General features: G+C 37.8%; 1 protein-coding gene across 3 annotated transcripts in view; it reads right to left on the reverse strand.

Annotated features, from left to right (window-relative positions):
* Window positions 1–532: 532 nt before the first annotated feature.
* Window positions 533–19,777, reverse strand: part of LOC136876090 (ras-associated and pleckstrin homology domains-containing protein 1) — a 248,651-nt gene continuing 229,406 nt past the window's right edge. For all 3 annotated transcript variants that reach the window (XM_067149745.2, XM_067149746.2, XM_067149748.2), the window contains exons 7-10: window positions 19,220–19,410; window positions 15,102–15,290; window positions 8,095–8,265; window positions 533–5,188 (exon numbers count right to left, since the gene is read on the reverse strand). In XM_067149745.2, the coding sequence (XP_067005846.2) occupies window positions 3,056–5,188; window positions 8,095–8,265; window positions 15,102–15,290; window positions 19,220–19,410 (2,684 nt within the window). In that variant the 3' untranslated portion in view covers window positions 533–3,055. The remainder of the gene's footprint in view (window positions 5,189–8,094; window positions 8,266–15,101; window positions 15,291–19,219; window positions 19,411–19,777) is intronic.

Consider the following 19,777-nt stretch of genomic DNA (forward strand, 5'->3'; position numbering starts at 1 on the left):
ATCACACTACCACAGGCTTCAGGAGTACCTCTGGCTCAACCTCAAAGACATTACCAACCTATGGTCATGCAAGTATACTTGCACCTTGCAATACATACCCATGGCCAGTAGGCAGTAATGATCCGCCTTTGAATGTTAAAAGCTTAGCATAGTAATCACAATGTATTATGGCAAACTACATCACATACAAGTGTTAAGGTATTCGATCCAAATAGGATTTATTGGTAAACCTTAGATGCTAAACGCATATTGAACTTTGCAACTTCAAACACCTTAAGGCACCAACGAATTGTTATCCGCCTTCAGTCGGATAGATAAGTGAACGTGTTAACATTGCAAACATACTGCAATATAGTATTATATCCCTTATTATAGCTTCAGAGAACTATTTTAGAAAATATTTCTATAATCTAGACCACGTCTCACTCTCATTAGTCCAAAATAGTGAGGGTAAACTGTAAACAAAAAAATTCTTCAGGATAAAAAGGGACCTATGTAATGTGATAAGAGGTACAAAATAAAGGACAGGATGTACTTCTTTACTGTGTGTATTTAGTAAGCAGGTTTAAGAACAGAGTATTCACGTTTGTTTTAAGATGGTTTTCTTCATGGTAAACTAATTCACGAGACTTGCTGGCAGCAAACAAAGAACAAGTTCATGGAATTCTTCGAATACTTCTGCTTCTTACAGACTGTAAACAAAACATTGAAGAAACAATGATAATATTTATTGTGGACTGTTACATATACTGGCTACTGTAAATTTCTCAGTTAGCTCTTCAAATACAAACACAAAATACTGTAAACTCAAGATAATTATTTAATATTCAACACCTAAAGAAGTTACATTGCTACACCATTAGTGCTTTGTTATGGTTTAATGGATTTTTCAAAATTTTCCTTTTTTTACATAATTTTGATGAGATTTACACTTTTCTATCTTGTATAATAACAGCTTTTATGTAGTACCAATTTCTATAGGAAGTAAAAAGAAAGACAAGATTTTTCTGTACACATGAAACAGCTATAAAAGGTACTGAATAGTATATAAGTAATATATATTGATTTCATAAACATTCTCTTTTCATCATCATCTTATAACAATACAGTTGAAACTGGTTTAAACGTATCCTAGTTGTACATAGTTCTGAATGCTTATACGAGCCGTGGTGAAAATAGCATTGAAATATGACATATATTTCCAAGTTATACTTAACAGATCTATACACAATTCTCATTTATGCACAATTTCAATCTCAACAGGTTGAATTGTACATATTGATACCATATTTTATTCTTGCTTTTAGAACGTGGCATGAGTTATCGCACAGCATTACAGAATTAGCTCAAAGAGAAGATAGAAGTCTCTCTACTACACTAGCAGTGCTGGTATACAAAGGGAGAGAAAAATGCTGGGAGGCAACTTTTTCCTTCCTTTTATTTTTACAACGGTAGGCCTATACAGTACATGATGGGAGAATAAATATTTATTCATTTTCATGGCAATAGAGATCAGTATGTCTACAGCAGCCACAAGTGATAGAAAACAAAGTTTTTTCGCTAGGAAAAATATAAGTTTGATTTATTACAGACATGAACGAAAATCAAAATCAGATACTGTGACTGCTCTTCTTTATTGTGCATTTACTTACTATTTATAAGCAATGTTTTCATCCTCTTTTTTCTGAATTAAGAATTATTCACAGAAATTTTCCAGTAAAAAAAAGTATCAAGAATGAAAAAAAGAACAGTCCATTATAGTGTCAGAGTTGTGGGAGTATGTTTAAAATCATTATTTTATCAGTGCTCCCTATGGCTCTGAAATCTGGGTCTTCACTAAGAAAAGCTGTGGATCATTAAATTAAGTTTGAAAATAAAATTCTTACAGGACTTCAAAATGAAATTAACAACAGGAAAATACTCAGCAATCAGGATGTACGAATGACTTACAGTGACTCTGATGGACCTACAATAATCCGAGCAGACATCTCAGATAGTTTGGATATATCCTAAGAAATGATGGTGTACTACACCAAGCCTTCATTGCACAGCCAGGTGGAAGAGGCCTGTGGGTAGACAGTGATTTTGCTGGGGCAACCGAGTTATATAGGATATTCAGGATGTTAATCAAAAAAAGATATAAAATGGCACATATTAAGAGAGAGGATTTTTTAAAAAAAGCTTTAATGTTTTAAATGGGCATGGTTGTAATTAGTTCCCCTTGAATATCGTATAAACCAGGTTCTACTGTAATACCAACAATGATATCATTATTAATATATAATATTACGTTCTATTGTTAGTATAAAAGCATACAAAGAAAATGAAAAGTACTTACAAAATTGTATACAATCTTATTGGGTACGATACTAATTGTAAACGACAGACTAACTAAAGAAGAAACGAAGAGACTAACAAAGTCTATCAACAGTAGTAGCTAGGTTCTGCAAGGGATGTACTTCATATGGATACAAGATACTATTTATATTCCAGGGCAAAGTACAGAAATACAAATATGTACACAATTGATACAGAGCTCATTCACAACAGTAGTCTCTTTCTCTCACGTATATTCATCGAATTTAAATTAAAAATTATGATAGAGTAGAGATCCAGCAAGTAAAACGATACGGTATCAAATGAAGCTCGATAGAAACTTGATCACCAGTTCTTTATCACTGCTTTCTAGAAAAAGGATAAAACAAAAGAACTAGTGCAAAATAAGACAGCCATTTTATATCAGTTCCACTCTGTCTTTACATTTGGCTGCAAGTCAACTGGATTAACTGCCCACATTGATACGAAATGTTATCAACAAAGATTACAAGCAGAAAAAGCACTCGAAATCTGCAAACTGTGGACCTACACAATGACAATATTCTATTGTTCACAAAAGGTCAAAATTCATACGCCATTATTTCGTGATGGGAAAATTATTAACCCAGACTACAAAGCAACTCGTATGCAACATCCTTTTCTATCCCGTTACGGAGGTTTAACTTAGATGCGACATTTTTTTATTTCATTTTTTGTAGACCTATAATTTCTTGTATTGTCAGTGTAACCTCGTTGTTGACAGTTGTGTTGTTTCGCTACGTTTCGGAGGAGGAGGTGGCGGCCTCTTCTTAGCTGCTATTGCCATTGCAACAGTACTAGATTGCCTATTGCCAGTCATATTGTAATAGTCCACATTGTCACCAGAATGCCTGACATTTGACGGTAAACTCATGTGACCACCGACAGGGTTTATTTGATTCTTTGTCACTGGACTTGACATGTAAGTGACCTCGGGCACAGCGTTATTTCCACCGACCAGGTATACATTTTCGTAAAGATTGTCACGGTTACCGTAGTGTTCTTGTACCCAATTGCTAACGTTTGTTTCGCGATAATCAGCAATAGGAGGTGGTGGATCACGGAAACCCAACACCTCATGAGGGGTAGTTGAAGAATCCAACTTGCATTTTTGTGCTACTTGCCACTTTTTCTTCATTACCCTTTGAAGATCTTTAAGGAATTCCTTTGGAGGTGGTGTCAGAGTGGAATCAGCATCAGAAAGCTTCTTTGGACTTGTTCCCGAAGTAGAAAGTCGTGTACTCTCACTTCGTTTTGGTGGTAAAGGTTTTTTATTCATGGATAATGTCCTATTGGTGTAAGTTGGTGATGATGGGGGAGGCGACGAGCAGACAACTTCATCAGGTGTAACAAAAGAGATCTTCTTGGTAACAGTCCTTGTCCGTTGTTTGGTGAGAAGAATAGGGCTCTTTGGAGTTACAGCTGACGGAGGTGGTGAGGGAGTAGCTGGACTAACAGGACTCTTTGGACTAGATCCAGCATTAATATCCCCTGATGGAGAAGCTTTCCGTGCAAGCATAGGAGATCCAGCTTTAAGCTCTGCCAAATAAGGTGGAACAGCATAGTGCGAGGACCCGGTACTGCCGGCGGAACTGACGTCGCTTAGCTGACGAGACAATGAACCTTGTCGCGAGCCTGGAGCGAGGGGTTTCGGAGGTACACGTGGGGAAGTAGAAGTTCTTGGACTGGGAGGAGGAGAAAAGCAGGGTGGTCGTTGTCTTGTTGGCGTTGTAGATGGAGAAAGAACATTGGTGGGAGTGGATGAGGCAGAAGACTGTGGGGTAGGGAGCTTTTGTGCATGTCTTCTTATTGTACCATTGTCTATACAAGGGCTTGGAGGTGGAGGTAATGAAACTAGGGACAAGGAGCTGCCTCCATGATCAGTGTAAACTGGTAACTCTGATGGAGGAGGAGGTGGAGGAAGGGAGTCCAGACTGAGAGTGCTCTGGAACATCTCAGGTGGAGGAGGAGGGAGATTTTCCACATCACATATTATATCATCATCTGGCTGATAAACAGGCTCAGAAAGGGGTGGTAATGATATGCTAGAATCTGACATGACATTCTGGGCTGGAAGTGATGCCAGGTGATTCATTTCATTGGGAGAATCAGTCTTGTTAGTTTGAATTTTGGTCGGTGAAGGTAGAGAAAGTTCTGCAGCTCTTTCTCTAATTGGAGTAGATGCATTTGAGGAAGATCCAGACAATGACTTTGAGCACACAGTTGAATCGAGAGAACCTCTATGATGACTGTGATGGCGTTTCAATGTTCCTGAGCTGCTGCCATCTTCTGATCCTCCAGAAGAAACGGCACATGATCTCCTCCTACTTTGCCTGACAACACCATTCCTCGTCAAGGTCCCACCTCCACTCGAACCAGAGCCAGGACTGTTACAGCGATCAGTATTTTCCCCATCGAGAACAGTTTCTCCAACTTCTTTTAGCTGTCTTGTTATGGATGTCAGAGGAAGTTTGGGGTTCATTGATGGTTTTCGCTTAATAGTTCCTGACGGAAAGTCACATTCAAAACCTACTTCACAGGACGACGGTGCCCCGTCACTTAAACACCCACTAGAACTGGAACTGGAGGCACGACTTCGAGAGGAGTCTTGACGTCGCAAGCGGCTTGTTGGACCAGGAAGTCCATCTGGTGGGAACTGATGGGTGTACGTGGGAGTCACATTGGTGCTGGACTCCTCGGAACAAGGCGTGTTGGGCTGGCTGCCCGAAATGGAACTCACCGAACAACTTCGTGCGTGAGCAAGCATATCCAAGTCGTCCTGAGCCAAGTCATCCACTAAACTGCGGTAATTATCCATCAGCTGGCGGCCATACTAGAAAAAGAAAAGAAATAAAAGGTTATTTCATTAATTTGTCCAATTACAAAAAACGTCATTAACAAGATATACAATAACCAAGAACAGTTGGGAATTTAATTCTGAAGAACAATCACATTTCCTAGAACAACAACAAGCTGTCTTTGCCTGCACCATTGATTCTGAAAAAGTTTTGTTAAACATAATATCCATATGCGCCAGCTGAAACGTACTGGGCTTAAAAGTAAAGTTGTTTACATCATCAGGAAGCTGTAAGGAAACCAGACAGATCACATCAAAATTGGAACCACACCAAAGGGCAAGACAAGGTTGAATCTTTTCTCAAATTATTTTTTTACTGTGAAACCATATTTCAAATTCCCCTTGCTGAAATGAAATGGCGTATGGCTTTTAGTGCCAGCATGTGTCCAAGGACTTCGGCTCGCCAGGTGCAGGTCTTTTGATTTGACATCCATAGGCGACCTGCGCATCGTGATGAGGATGAAATGATGATGAAGATGACATATACACCCAGTCCCTGGGCCAGGGGAATTAACCATTATGTTTCAAATTCCCTACGCTGCCAGGAATCGAACCTGGGACCCATGTGACCAAAGGCCAGCCATGGAGCCGGACATTTCCCTTGTTGAAGTTGATAAAGGAATCAAGATCAAGGGGAAGCAAATAAACACCATCTGCTATGCAAATGACACTGTGATACAATGTAGAGAGGGAGTGAGAGAGAGGGTGTGGAATAAGGAAGACATATAATAGGATGAACACAACGGCACGTGAGAGTGGAAAGAAGGAGCAACAGAAATAGGAGATGAGGACAAACATGGAAACGCAAAGGGCAAGGATAACCTTTCTTACCCCCCCCCCCCCCCCTCTCATCCTCCTCCTCCTCCTCCCTCTCCCACACCTTGATTTGACAATTGTTTGTTGCTTTTCTATAGTCATATATTATCCCATATACTGGATCAGTGGTAGTGTGTCGACCTCCAGATCCCAAGATGGCAGAGGTAGTTGGATTTTTCAAGGGCAGAAAAAGTTCATGCGCCACTCCATGTCGTGCGATATCAGCATGTACAAGATTTCTCAAAACCCATTTGGTGTTTACCTGAGAAAATTCATTAAAAACTCAGCCATAGATGTCCAGGAAAGATTTGGTTTACTCTGCCATCTAGTAGGCCTAGAGTAAAACAGAAGATTGAAACTGACGAGCAGACAGCCATGCTGCATCAATTTGAAATGTCTGCACATGGTAGGCGATGCTATACGGTTATCATCATCATCATCATCATCATCATCATCATCATCATCATCTCATTGGGATCCTTTTCTCCTGTATTTGTCCTGAGTTCCTATTCTTTCACCACCTGTATTTATCTTTGTCTTACCGGGCGAGTTGGCCGTGTGGTTAGGGGCGCGCAGCTGTAAGCTTGCATCCGGGAGATAGTGGGTTCGAATCCCACTGTCGGCAGCCCTGAAGATGGTTTTCCGTGGTTTCCCATTTTCACACCAGGCAAATGCTGAGGCTGTACCTTAATTAAGGCCACGGCTGCTTCCTTCCAACTCCTAGACCTTTCCTATCCCATCGTCGCCATAAGAGCTATCTGTGTCGGTGCGACGTAAAGCCACTAGCAGAAAGAAAAAAATATTTGTCTTATATTTCTTCCCTTTTCCTGTTCGTATTCAGCTTTCTTCTTATCCTACACTTTGGCCCGTATTAACCAACGTCAGTTACTTTTGCTGTTATCTTAAGATTTCCAAAACTCTGACAATATCATTATCTCTGATAACGCTCACTTCTGTATTCACCACAGAATTTATCATCTCGGTTTACCAAAACTAAGTTTTCGTTGGAATCTGAATTTGAACCTCAAATTTTTCATACTAACGCATAGAAAACAAATTACTACGTGCTGCAGTGTTTATTTCACTCAAAGCATAAGGAAGCATTCCTTAATTCTTCATTAAAAAGTCATTCAGTCGTGTACCATACAAGATACAATCAAGAATTCATCTTAGGCCTACCTATGTGTTGGAAATTCCAGGTTATGTTCGATCATGGATAACACCGACAGTGTCGAAGCTTTATATAACCTAAAATGCGTCTGAAAATCAGTGTTGTCGTCCTCAAAGTATGTCGCACATCTTTTTATCCACCCAGGACATTTATTAATGGCATAATCTTGATCATATTTATCGTCGCTGTGATTTTCTCTTAAATTAGATATTCCAGCCACCTACGAGCAGCCATTTTGGAATGCTATTATGTTAGATTTCCCATTCTACCAGCCCACCAATCTCTGGTAAAATTTTAAACAGATATAATACCAGTTATCCGAGATAATGTTGGTGCATACAAATGAACCTTATCTCGGTTTACATAGCTTTAAACCAAGATAAAAGCTTTTCCCCGCGTTGGTGAATACGGACCTTATCCCATATCAAGAATAAAGGTCTGTCAAGATGCTCCTCAATGAGTTTTAATGCCTGTCCTCCTGATGAGGAGAGCGCCTATCTATTTTGGGAATAGCAGTGTGTGGGGATGTCCTTGTCCTTTTGCGTTTCCACGGTCACCATCTTACTTTCCTACTCACCTCTCTGTCCAACAAGAAGACTGAGACCTTTCTGATGGTTGAATCAACTGGTCTAAGCCTACGTGAAGCCAAACTCAAGACAGAGAAGCCGGGAGAATCACGGTCAAAGCAGCGACGAGGGTGAATGAAAGAGATACCTACTCACCTCTCTGTCCTACAAGAAGACTGAAACCTTTTTGATGGTTGAATCAACTGGTCTAAGCCTACGTGAAGCCAAACTCAAGACAGAGAAGCCGGGAGAATCATGGTCAAAGCAGCGACAAGGGTGAATGAAAGAGATAGCATATCTAACATTTTACAGTTCTGATGATTATTTACCTTGGCTATCCGAATTCCCATCACCCATCTCTCCAAGGTGCTTTCATCTTCAGCACAGAGGAACTTTATGAACTTGGTTGATTTCGGCTGCTGGAGACGGGGATGTTTGATAGCAAAGCAGAAGTCTGTGGGGGCTTTATATTTCTTCTTCCAACCAACTCCATAATATACCTGAAAAGAAAATAAGAGAGATTTAATAACATTACCAACAGACAGACAAATCAATAACCTGATGGGAGTTTCCAGTTTTGCTTGACTGGAGATCAAATTAATTTCTACTTTTCAATATATTCCATTTACAATCTCAACAGTATAACAAAGTAACGAACTGAGAACTCTAAATTCCCATAACATGTTACAAACGTGAAAACTGGTATTTGGAATCTCTTGTAAAATTAAAAAAAACCTCGATACTGTAATTTATTTTCTAAAAATTCACTTAAGGGGAATTGAAAAAAGGGGTGAATTTTTAAAATGATTAATGTATCTCAAAAACTTAACATGTTACAGACATGGAATTGGTATTATTAATCTTCTTTAAAAATTAAGGAACGTGTATTTTTTGTTTTCGGAAAAACCACTTAAGGGGAGTAAAAGGACTGAAAAGGAAGTTGAATTCTTTTTATTAGGATACCGATATCTCAAAACCTGAAGATGTTAGACCTAAAAACTGGCATTTGGAGTGTCCTTTAAAAATAAAGAAAAACTTTTTTTTTTTTGAAAATCCACCTAAGGGTGGCAAAAGAATTGAAAAATTGGTTTAATTATCTTTTGGAATCTCCTTTAAAAATTAAAAAAAAGCACATTTTTGGAGGAATATCAACTTGGGGGAGGGGGGGAGTTAATTCTTCTTTTGACGATACATATATCTCAAAAACTAAAATGTTACAGTCATGATAATTGGTATTTGGAAACTCCTTTATAAATAAAGAAACACGTATTTTTTTTGTTTTGGGAAAATTCACATAAGGGGGAGAGTGAAAGGAAGTGAGAAAAATGGATTTTTTTTAATGGGGATACTTGTGTCTCAAAAACAGGCATGAAGTAAGTAAAAAAAAGAGTAGAATTATTTTTTATTTTATGAGGACACTTATATCTCAAAAACTGAAGATGTTACAGACGTGGAAATAGGTATTTGGACTCTCCTTTAAAAATAAATAAACATGCATTTTTTGTTGTTGTTTGTATTTGACTCGGGAGAAGACTGTTTTTCACCTGTATGGCTCTGTGTCGCATGGTCATCTTAGTCGCAAAAGCCAATACCACAAACATGGTTTAGGCCTACAAAGAGTTTTTGGGGTAAATGAAGCTCAATCTTTCGAAGGGTTTTTATACTTTAGGGATTTTCAGATAATCTACAGTACCGAGGAACGATTACTTTTATCAAATTACGAAATTGACGCAAGCGAAGCCGTGGGTAACTGCTAGTATTAAATATGTTTTTTCAACTGTGATTTATTTTTCAAATTTTTTTACTTAGGTTTTCTACGGGAGCATAACATATTCTGTAAATATCAGTAAATCCATTATTTATATCACCCAGTTTCCTAGCAATGTTAATTAAGAAGCCTAATTATCTTGGGTGGGTAATTTATGATAATAATTATATTCCATTATATTCTGAATATTACAGGTGATATTTTCAGGCTTAGTATTTGGTAGCAAAATTATCAATAAGAATTTTATGTTATACATACAGCTTAACAATATGGATCAAGTAAAAAGTAAAGTAATCTCTGTCCTGGCATTCCCGCGGATGGTGATCTCCTTTCAGATACACCTGCAAGGGAAGCGAGTTTCAGGTACCTTTTAACCACATACTAACCCATTTTGCCAGGTCTCCGAAGATGATGGTCAACAGTGTTAACCAATATATTATGAAGGTCAAATTTTCACCCCTTGAATCCCAATTTCCAGGTTTGGCCTGAAGATCAAGTAACATTATTTAATCACATAATTCTGCATATTTCTCTGCAGTTACTTCTCAGCATTGTTACTGTATGACATGTATTGACACTACCGAATATGTGTTATTTGATTTGTCTAGTGTATCCAATTCATTGGCTGTCCAATTGGTGTGGGATTTTTTTATAGATTTTTTTCTCAGTGAACTGCTACCGTATTTAAATAGGATGCGAATGGGTTAATAAATTTATATTATTTACAAAATTCTACTCATAATATCTTCTGTACTTACACACACAATACATAATCAACTCATGTAAGTATGAGGAATTACTTCAAATAATACTATACAACTGCTATCAGATTAAAATTTACGTTGCTTTTTTCTTTCTTTCTTTCTTTCTTTTACCCACTTTGGTCTAACAAGCACACCAACCTGCTGTGTCTTAACCAGAGCCCCTTTTGCCAATGCTCTCCAGAGTTCCTAAAGGGCCTTTACAGCTACCGTAGCAGTCCCAGGGCCCTCGAAGTCCCCACTGTACTTCACCCCTACAGGCAGTCCCCTACTTCGGCTGTCCAATCTCCATAGACAAGGGGGTGGAATTAATTTATTCACAAGAATTTTTTATTTACAACAACCTGCACAAGCTGAATGCCCTCTTAACATTTAATTTATTTTCCCTGTTGCTGCTTATTCTTATCTTGAATATCTGTCCAGACTTTTGAAAAGGATCGAACACTTCCCCGGGTAAACTCTTCCACTACTTCATGCCCTTCCCAATGAATGAAAATTTACCCCTATCGCTTCTACTAAAATCCCCTCTAATTTTATACTTGTGGTCACCGGAACCAATATAATTATTTTCCAACTGAAGCCTCTCATCGATATCCCCCGAATGCTAAGTTCCCTGTTACAAATCTTCCTGTTTTCCTCTGCACAGCAGCAACTTACCATGTAAGCACACATGGATAGAATACACATAAAAGAGAAAAAACAAAATTTTTGGCTGCAGCCTTTGTCAGTGGAGGATTCACTGCTCTCCATCTGTTTGCTACACCTATAAATATACATCTTTCATTCTTATTAGCTTTCTTACCCAAGCATTTATTTTCCTTAAACACACCTTATCATCCATTTCTAAAACTCCATCATTTCAAATTTGGACTCAGTTTCGTGTTTAATTGCTAATTCAAACAACTACAGAGAGTTAAAAACTCATTCGTACATCCTGGGAGCCTGTCCACATGGCGATTTACTATGCACCTCACGTCACAATGTAGCCAGATCAATGATAGCTAACGCTTTGAGAGGACAAGGTCTATGAAGAACTACAGTCTCTCCAACAGAGGAAGCAAGTGACACATTGACATTATTGCTTTTAAGCCACCCTGTTCTGAAGGTTTCATTGATTCAACAATTAGATTTGAGATTAACGAAAACCAGCTAGAAGAGGTAGATGGAGAAAAACAAAGAAATGGTGGACTTCTATAAGCAAAAGTACAAGCTCTCATCCACCTCTGTAATCAGCATGATGTTAGGAAGCATAACTTAATTTTTTGCCAACTTTTGCAATATCTTTGGGCTGAATAGAGATTTCATCTATAACATCACCGTCATTGCTCTCATGAATTCCAACATAATCTTCAAGAGCCATGATTGGGGACCTCAGATAAATGTTTGACATGCCTCACTCTTTTGTCTACTCTTATGTAACTTCATACTATCTTGTGTAAGGCTAAACCCTTCATCTATATGTATTATTGTTAAGGTTCTCTTTGTGCGTAGGCAACCTGCAGCTGTTGCGGGAAGATTGTACAATATGTGAATCACGTAATTCTGCATGTTTCTCTAATTTTACTTCTTAAAACAACATACCTCTGTATATGCATGTTCCTATCTTTCTAAATATTAACTTCACTTTTCTCTCGGTACCGTCAGCACATCTCACATTTATCCCAACTGAATGGTTCCTGTCATTAAGTTAAATGAAACTTAAAAGCTTCCCAATCTGTCAAACACACAAGTTAAATACAGTAGACTTCCTCTAGATCGGCCACCGGAAAGTCCGGCCGGCACCTGTTCTTGAATGACCCCACCCTCTCCCCACCAGCCCTGCACACACCTCCCTTCCCCCTCCACACCACCCATCTTCGCAAACACAGATGAGCAAACAATAGACACGGGACCGTTAACTTTGAGAAGGCCAGGCTGTTTCGAAAGGACAACCACCTTTTAAGTATCATAAGTTTAAAGATTTTTCATGCCCATTTTACACTTTTTACTTAGCAGCCCAAGCTTCTCAAGCAACCTCATTTTTCTCCATTACAGATTGGAACTTAATTGATGGTTTCCACTATGGTAACTTACAGTTTACCATGCACCTGTTATCTTCTCTAACACAGCTTCTCAATTTTGTCGCTGCCCTCCCGACCATTTAAAATAAGGCAAAAACATCTAGCCTACATTGGAAACAATAATCGAGAACGGACCGCTAAATTGAGAAGAAATTGAGAATGCTGCTATTCTAAAATTTTAAATTCCTCGGCATTTTTCCATCACTTGTCACATACATTTCACTTGGCATGTTGTCTCCTCTCAAACTTGGTTTCTCACACTTTTTTGTTCCCCTCCTAGTCATTCATGGTGATGGTGTTTATACAAAGGCAAATTGTCAGCCTGAATTTTCAACACAGTGATTGCGTCCTGCTTTTGAACTGTTATCAAACTGAAAATTTTTAGACTAAGAGGTCCACAACTTCACTATAAGCACTTATCATTCGTTTCAGTCTGTATTATTTGTTTTAATTTCCTTTCTTCTAAGGTATTACACGCTTTTTAGATTCAATTATGTTTTATATTAACCGTTTTTCACTGAATTTGTCTCGAGTTACTTATTGCTTCATCTAATGATGTAAATATTGTATACTGTATTGTTTTTATTTCCATCATGTCTCTTTTGTTTTTCATTTGTTCCTTCATTACTTTTTTTTTTTTTTTTTTCTAACTGCTTTAGGTCACACTGACACAGATAGGTCTTATGGCGACAATAGAATAGGAAAGGCCTAGGAGTTGCAAGGAAGCGGCCATGGCCTTAACTAAGGTACAGCATTTGCCTGGTGTGAAAATGGGAAACCACGGAAAACCATCTTCAGGGCTGCCGATAGTGGGATCGAACCCACTATCTCCCGGATGTGCAAGCTCACAGCCGCGTGCCCTTGACCGCACGGCCAACTTGCCCGGTCATAATGTTTTTAGCACATTTTTAGCTTGTATTATGTAAATTACTTTAATCCCACTTATTTCACTGAAGATGGCTCAAATGAGTTTAAACATGTTTGAATTTTATTACTCCATCTAATGATGGAATTATGTTATGTATTGAATAGGTGGATACTTTTAATTTTTTCCTTTGTAAAGGGATAAATGCGTTACACTGAGAGAAGAGCGACTTATATTGAGCAGCAGACAGAGGCAACAGCAGTTGATCTAATGTTTATAAAGAAGTGGTGTGATTTTGCTTCTAAAAAAAGCAATTTTGACACACACACACACACACACACGCACACACACACACACACACACACACACACACACACACACACACACACACACACACACACACACACACACACACACACACACACACACACACACACACACACACACACACACACACACACACACACACACACACACACACACACACACACACACACACACACACACACACACACACACACACACACACACACACAAGAAAGAAAGAAAGAAAGAAAGAAAGAAAGAAAGAAAGAAAGAAAGAAAGAAAGAAAGAAAAGATAACTGATTTATTTTAATTTCTGAATGCTGCAGAGTTTATGGCAAAGTACTATACTATAATGTGAGTTCCTTTTGTTTACAACAGTTTGTGATGTTTATACTGAAGTGTTAGTGTACATTTACAAATTCTGAGTTCTTGTAATATGCTTTTCTGCAATTAATTTTCTACCACTGTTTATCTCTCGTCAGGAGTGAAATTTCAATAGTGTATGGAGACATCATAAAGACATCAACTCATTTCGAGTGAGTACACTTGGTAAACACACATTAATACACACTGCCTTGTAAATGGTTCTCTATTTATGTACTGTACACTTACTTAAGCTAAATACTGGTATTTACAGCATGTTATTGGTTAGTCCAGCCTAGGGTCCAGTCCCAAGGTGGCTGAACTAGAGGGAGTCTATTGTATAAATACTGAACTATTCCTTGTATAATAGTGTGGATTCTTTAGGTATGTCATAATTTTCATCAATGTCCCATTCCAGTCGCCCGTTATGTATAGTGTAATATTTATCTTGAACTTGTGTGTTCGACAGACTGGAAAGCTTTAATTGAGTCGACAGTAGAAAGTCATTAAGATAATCATAATAATTGATAAATTGTTAGATTATTAATTGTAAAAATGTTCACGATGGTGCACAGTTGTCAGCTGCTGTGCGAGTCCAGAACCAAGGGCAGTTTTCTGGCATGGTCTTTATAAGAAGTAGATGAAATTAAAAATCTTATGAAATTCCTACGTGAAATGATGATCAGTAGTTTACATTACCCTGAGATAACCCTTTCAATTGCATTAACCACTCTCCCATCCCCATTCCTTTTAAGCACATTCCATGCTCTTAACTCTTTAAGACTTATGACAAGAAATTCTCCTTGAAAATTCTTGTTATTACTAGCTTTTGCCTGCAGCTTTACATGCATGGAAATTAATGTTATGGCCATTTATAGAACTACTGAACACTGGAATCAGTATTAAAATTGATTAAATTTATTTTCAGTTCTCTCCTCAATGGTCCAGTGGGGTAAAAAGAACCCAACAGTTACAAATTGACAGAGATGAAACTGAAAAGAAATGGCTTCCACTACATTTTTAAATAGGAGATTCTTATGTCAGTAAGAGGCCGTAAATAAAAAAAATACGAGAGATTTTTCTGAGGCCCAGCAGAATTGAGTGTAAAAGCTCAGGTGGTAGTGGTGGTGGTGATTATTGTTTTAAGAGGAAGTAGGCCCTACAACTAGGCAACTACCAGAAACACTGTTTTAAATGTGTGGAAGTACTTACTTGATTAACATCAAAAGTTGCCAGGCAGACAAGATCACGCGAAGACTTCACTTTCTCCTTCGGCCAATAGTAAAGGCCAGATGCCCTCAGAACAAAGTGATGTTTCTTCCAGCCCTTTTTGGAATCAGCCTTTAGATACAGAGGTCCTTCAACATCAGGCACTCCCACACCCGTACTAGAGAAAAATTCCTGGAACCGAGATATCTTTATTATAATATCATGTCGCTAATTTAAGATCATTGAAATCCTTTGTTTCAAAGAAATATTTAGAAACAAATGTTCACCTGTAGTGAAATAGGTTATGTATGCAATAACAAGAACTTATCATGAGGAAATACACTATATATATATTTCAAACTATAGTACTTCACATCTACAGTCTTACAAACTTTCAGGGATGTAATTACACAATTTCCACCACTGTGACTCCATTTTTGAGGGACAGTAAATTAAAATTTAATTATTTTTTGGATAATTCCCCTGTCCTTGGTTTTACCAAACTGGTGCTGTACATCCTTCCAAGTCGGTCAAGTTTGCTCCCTTTTCCTTCTACAGTATTCCATTTTGACTCTTATGCTGCACAAAAAATGCAATTACTGAGGCAAAAAATTAATATTTTCCAATCAGGTCTTTTATGTGTTATGCATGTTCCAGCGGGACATAGGAACTCGCTGGAGTAAATTATGGCCATTATTGGACATTAACAATGCTGCTGCTACTGATGGAACTGTGAATTATAATTTATTATCTACTTATTATGTAAAGATCAACAATATCTAAAGGACAATGACCTTAGGATCTGTTATATGAGGACTGCAGATTAGAAATACTACAATCACTGTATTCTACAATTCTACAAGAACATCCTCAGATTCTATCAAATCACTTTAAATCATGCGTGTATATGTACAATATTGTTTATGTTGCGTTAACTTGTCAATGATTGATAGTTGGTGATATAACGAACAAGTAATAACAAATAATGATTGTAGTAGTATCAGGGGCATAGCCATGGCGGGGGGGAGGGGGGTTATAACCTCCCCATGGAATTTTCACAAAAAATAAAATAAACAGAAATTGACAATAAATAATAAGCATTCAGGCACATAATTGTAGAACCAACATATCTGTAATTCACTTGTATCACTGTCCTTGTAATGACAAGTCATTCATGCACCTTCATTGTGTTCTATACCACTTTTCACAAGAGTTTAATCCTGATGTAAACAAATAGGCGGAGCACCTTGTCTTTGCACGTGGACATACATGTAGTTGAATGGAAAAGCAACCGTCGCACTCACTTGACTGTATGCGAGCTCGAAGAAAAGTAGGACGTTGCATTAATTTTAGTTTATTACATTTAGGCTGGCCCCGTGGTGTACGGACAGCGTACCTGCCTCTTACGGGGAGGCCCCGGTTCAATTCCCGGGCAGGTCAGGGATTTTTCCCCTGCATCTGAGGGCTGGTTCAAAGTCCACTCAGACTACGTGATTAAAATTGAGAACCTATCTGACAGTGAGATGGCGGCCCCAGTCTTGAGAGCCAAGAATAACGGCCGAGAGGTTCCGTAGTGCTGACCACACGACACCTCGTAATCTGCAGGTCTTCAGGCTAAGCAGCGGTCGCCTGGTAGGCCCTGGCCCTTCGGAGCTGTTGCGCCATGGGGTTTGGTTTTTTATTACATTTAGAGAGTTTGGAAGAGTATTCAATCAAATTTAAATATCGTTGTCATATATACCGGTGGGTATATGCTTTTTTTAATGAAATAGTGATAAATAACGGGAAATGAAGGCACTAGGCATGGTGTAATACAGTAAGTCTTTAATGGTTATGAATTTCATGTTTTTGGTCCGTATTGAACTGAGAATAATATATAAGTAATAATAATAATAATAACAACGTAAACGTTTCCACCTTTTCAATACTAAAATATATTCACAAAATTATAAATTATAATTTTATATAAATTTTATTTATTTATTTTATTTATTTATTTATTTATTTTATATAAATTATAATTTATAATTTTGTGAATATATTTTAGTATTGAAAAGGTGGAAACGTTTACATTGTTATTATTATTACTTATATATTACAGTAAGTCTTCTCGTAGTGTGGGAAAGTTCCAAGCTGTACAGTGTGGAGATAAGGTGTTGCATCTTGCAGCAGCAGTCAGTGTCAGTATTCATAGTGAGAGAAATGGACCATTACGTGTTGTGAAGCACAAAAGAGGAAAATGCTCAGAAGTGACCATACACAGTGCATTGTGCTTAATAAACTAAGTGAACATTAGTCGTAAAAGAGATAGAGAAACTAAGTGCAGAGTTGTGTGGTGTGTCGGCTAGTTCGGTTCATAATGAATGAATGAACGAATGAATGAATGAATGAATAAATGAATGAATAAATGAATGTATGCGATGCGCAGCCCTGTGTGTCTGAACACAAGATGTTTATGGGGTGGAGGTCGGTACTACACGCTCAGTGATTCACAACTCTTTCTTTGGTGGAGGCGTGGATATACCATGTTTACATCAGGATTAAACTCTTGTGAAAAGACATATACCATCATTTTGCAAAAAAAAAAACCATCATCAGCCGATCCTGGCTAAGCTACTGAGTAGTATTCAACCATCACCTTATGAACTTAAAGTGATCTGACAGAATCCCAGGAAGTTCTCGTAGAACTAAACATGTCATTCTTTGTTTATTAATGTTTGCCTTTTTTCTACAGTTATATAATAGCGTTTTTGTTATATGTCATAAAATTACTTTAACCATTCATGTCATATGATGAGCTGTAGTTGCGCACGGTGTTTTGGTGCATGAATCAAATAACAAGCTCAGCTCGCAATGATGCTGTGCCTTACTTATATTCGTATAGCAGATTCCCTTTGCAATATAATTTCTAACAATACATACTGTAAGAACTAGACACATGTACTGTCGGTAAACAATACAGTCTGTATTTCTGTGTAACTCTGGGATTGTTGAATAACAGTTTATTTTCATCAGTATTCAATATTCATCATGTAGTAGGAATGGCTTTGCAGTGATGATGATGAGAGATTGAAAGCATTTGCAGACATTGTTTTAGATGATGATTATGACAATAATAACTTTTGCAAAATTAATCAGAGTTCCAGGACAGCAACAGTGAAAAAGTGCCATGCGAAGTTCTTCCAAACGTGCGCAGCCAGCGACACAAAAGAACCCTAGTGACTGGAAATTGGAGAAAAAAGACAATCCCGATTTATATCCATTTCGTGGATGCAGTCGTGTTTCAGAAATACTTACAAAAAACGTAATTGCGATTATTTTAGAGTACACGGATCCGTTCTTTTTTAACTTATTTCAAATGAAACATTTGTACCACAGCCAGCAGTCACACAAGGAATGAAGATTGGGGAAGTTATAACCTTCAATGGCATGAATGCAAAATTTGAGTAGTTTTTATTTTATGCATGTTTTTGTGTAGCAGGTTCGCTTGAACTACAGACAGACATATTAAATCTGAATCCATGGTCAACAATGTTTCCATTTATTGTGACTTGAATAGGTTAACAAAGAAAAATTCTTCCAGTAACCACTTGAATGCTGGTATTTTTTAAAATAAAGGTAATGTAGAAAACTATTTTGGACTCTTTCAAGTAAACTTATATGTGACTGATAATAAGACATCTACACGCATACTCAAGTTTTCTTTCAACCAGGGAAGTGAAAAATATAAGTAACGTGTTGGCAACATTCAATTCATTCAAATTTCTAATGATAAATCCTAATGTCCTATACGCTTTGTTCATCATTCTTTGAGTATGGATATTAAAATACCCAAATCTTTTATTCAATTTACACTCTGAACTATTTATATTTACACAAATAGTAGTCCTTTTTTTTTTTCCAAGAAACATTTAGATGGGAAATGTGGACAGATATGGACTCTCCGACAGTGGTTCTATGTCTACAATTTGGCAACTCTGATTTGGGAAATGCAAAACAGGTAAAAATCTTCCATAATGATGGCCAACCATCTATGAGATGGCACAAGAAGAAGAATTACATCCACGTGTAAGTACCAATGAATAGCCAGTTTCGGCGATCAAGTATATGAGTACACCCACCTCTAAGAGGATGGACCTTGCATGATCATCGAAGTCTGTTCCTTTATCAGTATGGCTGAGTAAGAAGCTCTCTGGAGTGATGAACAACTGAATTTTGTCGGATCGTTCTAGAAACAACAACTTGTTCTTGGAGTCACGAGTCCACATCATGAGATTCTCCACCAGCTGTTCGTGGTCTTCGTAAACTCGTTCTGCAAGTAAAAATGTCATCTTCACCACAATTCCATAATAGCTAGAGAATAGTTATTTCCATGAACACTTTGAACACTTGCATATTTTAGACATATTTTTAGGAGAGGAATAGACATCGATGTCAGTAGGTAAGAAATCCAAGAGAATTGAAAGTCAGATTGGGGATACAAAGCTGGAACAGGTAGATAATTTCAAGTATTTAGGATGTGTGTTCTCCCAGGATGATAGTATAGTACGTCAGACTGAATCGAAGTGCAGTAAAGCTAATGCAGTCATCTCGCAGTTGCGATCAATAGTATTCTGTAAGAAGAAAGTCAGCTCCCGGACAAAACTAACTTCACATCGATCTGTTTTCAGACCAACTTT

The sequence above is a fragment of the Anabrus simplex genome, chromosome 6, assembly GCF_040414725.1.
Source record: "Anabrus simplex isolate iqAnaSimp1 chromosome 6, ASM4041472v1, whole genome shotgun sequence".
In the NCBI taxonomy this organism is placed as follows: Eukaryota; Metazoa; Arthropoda; class Insecta; order Orthoptera; family Tettigoniidae; genus Anabrus; species Anabrus simplex.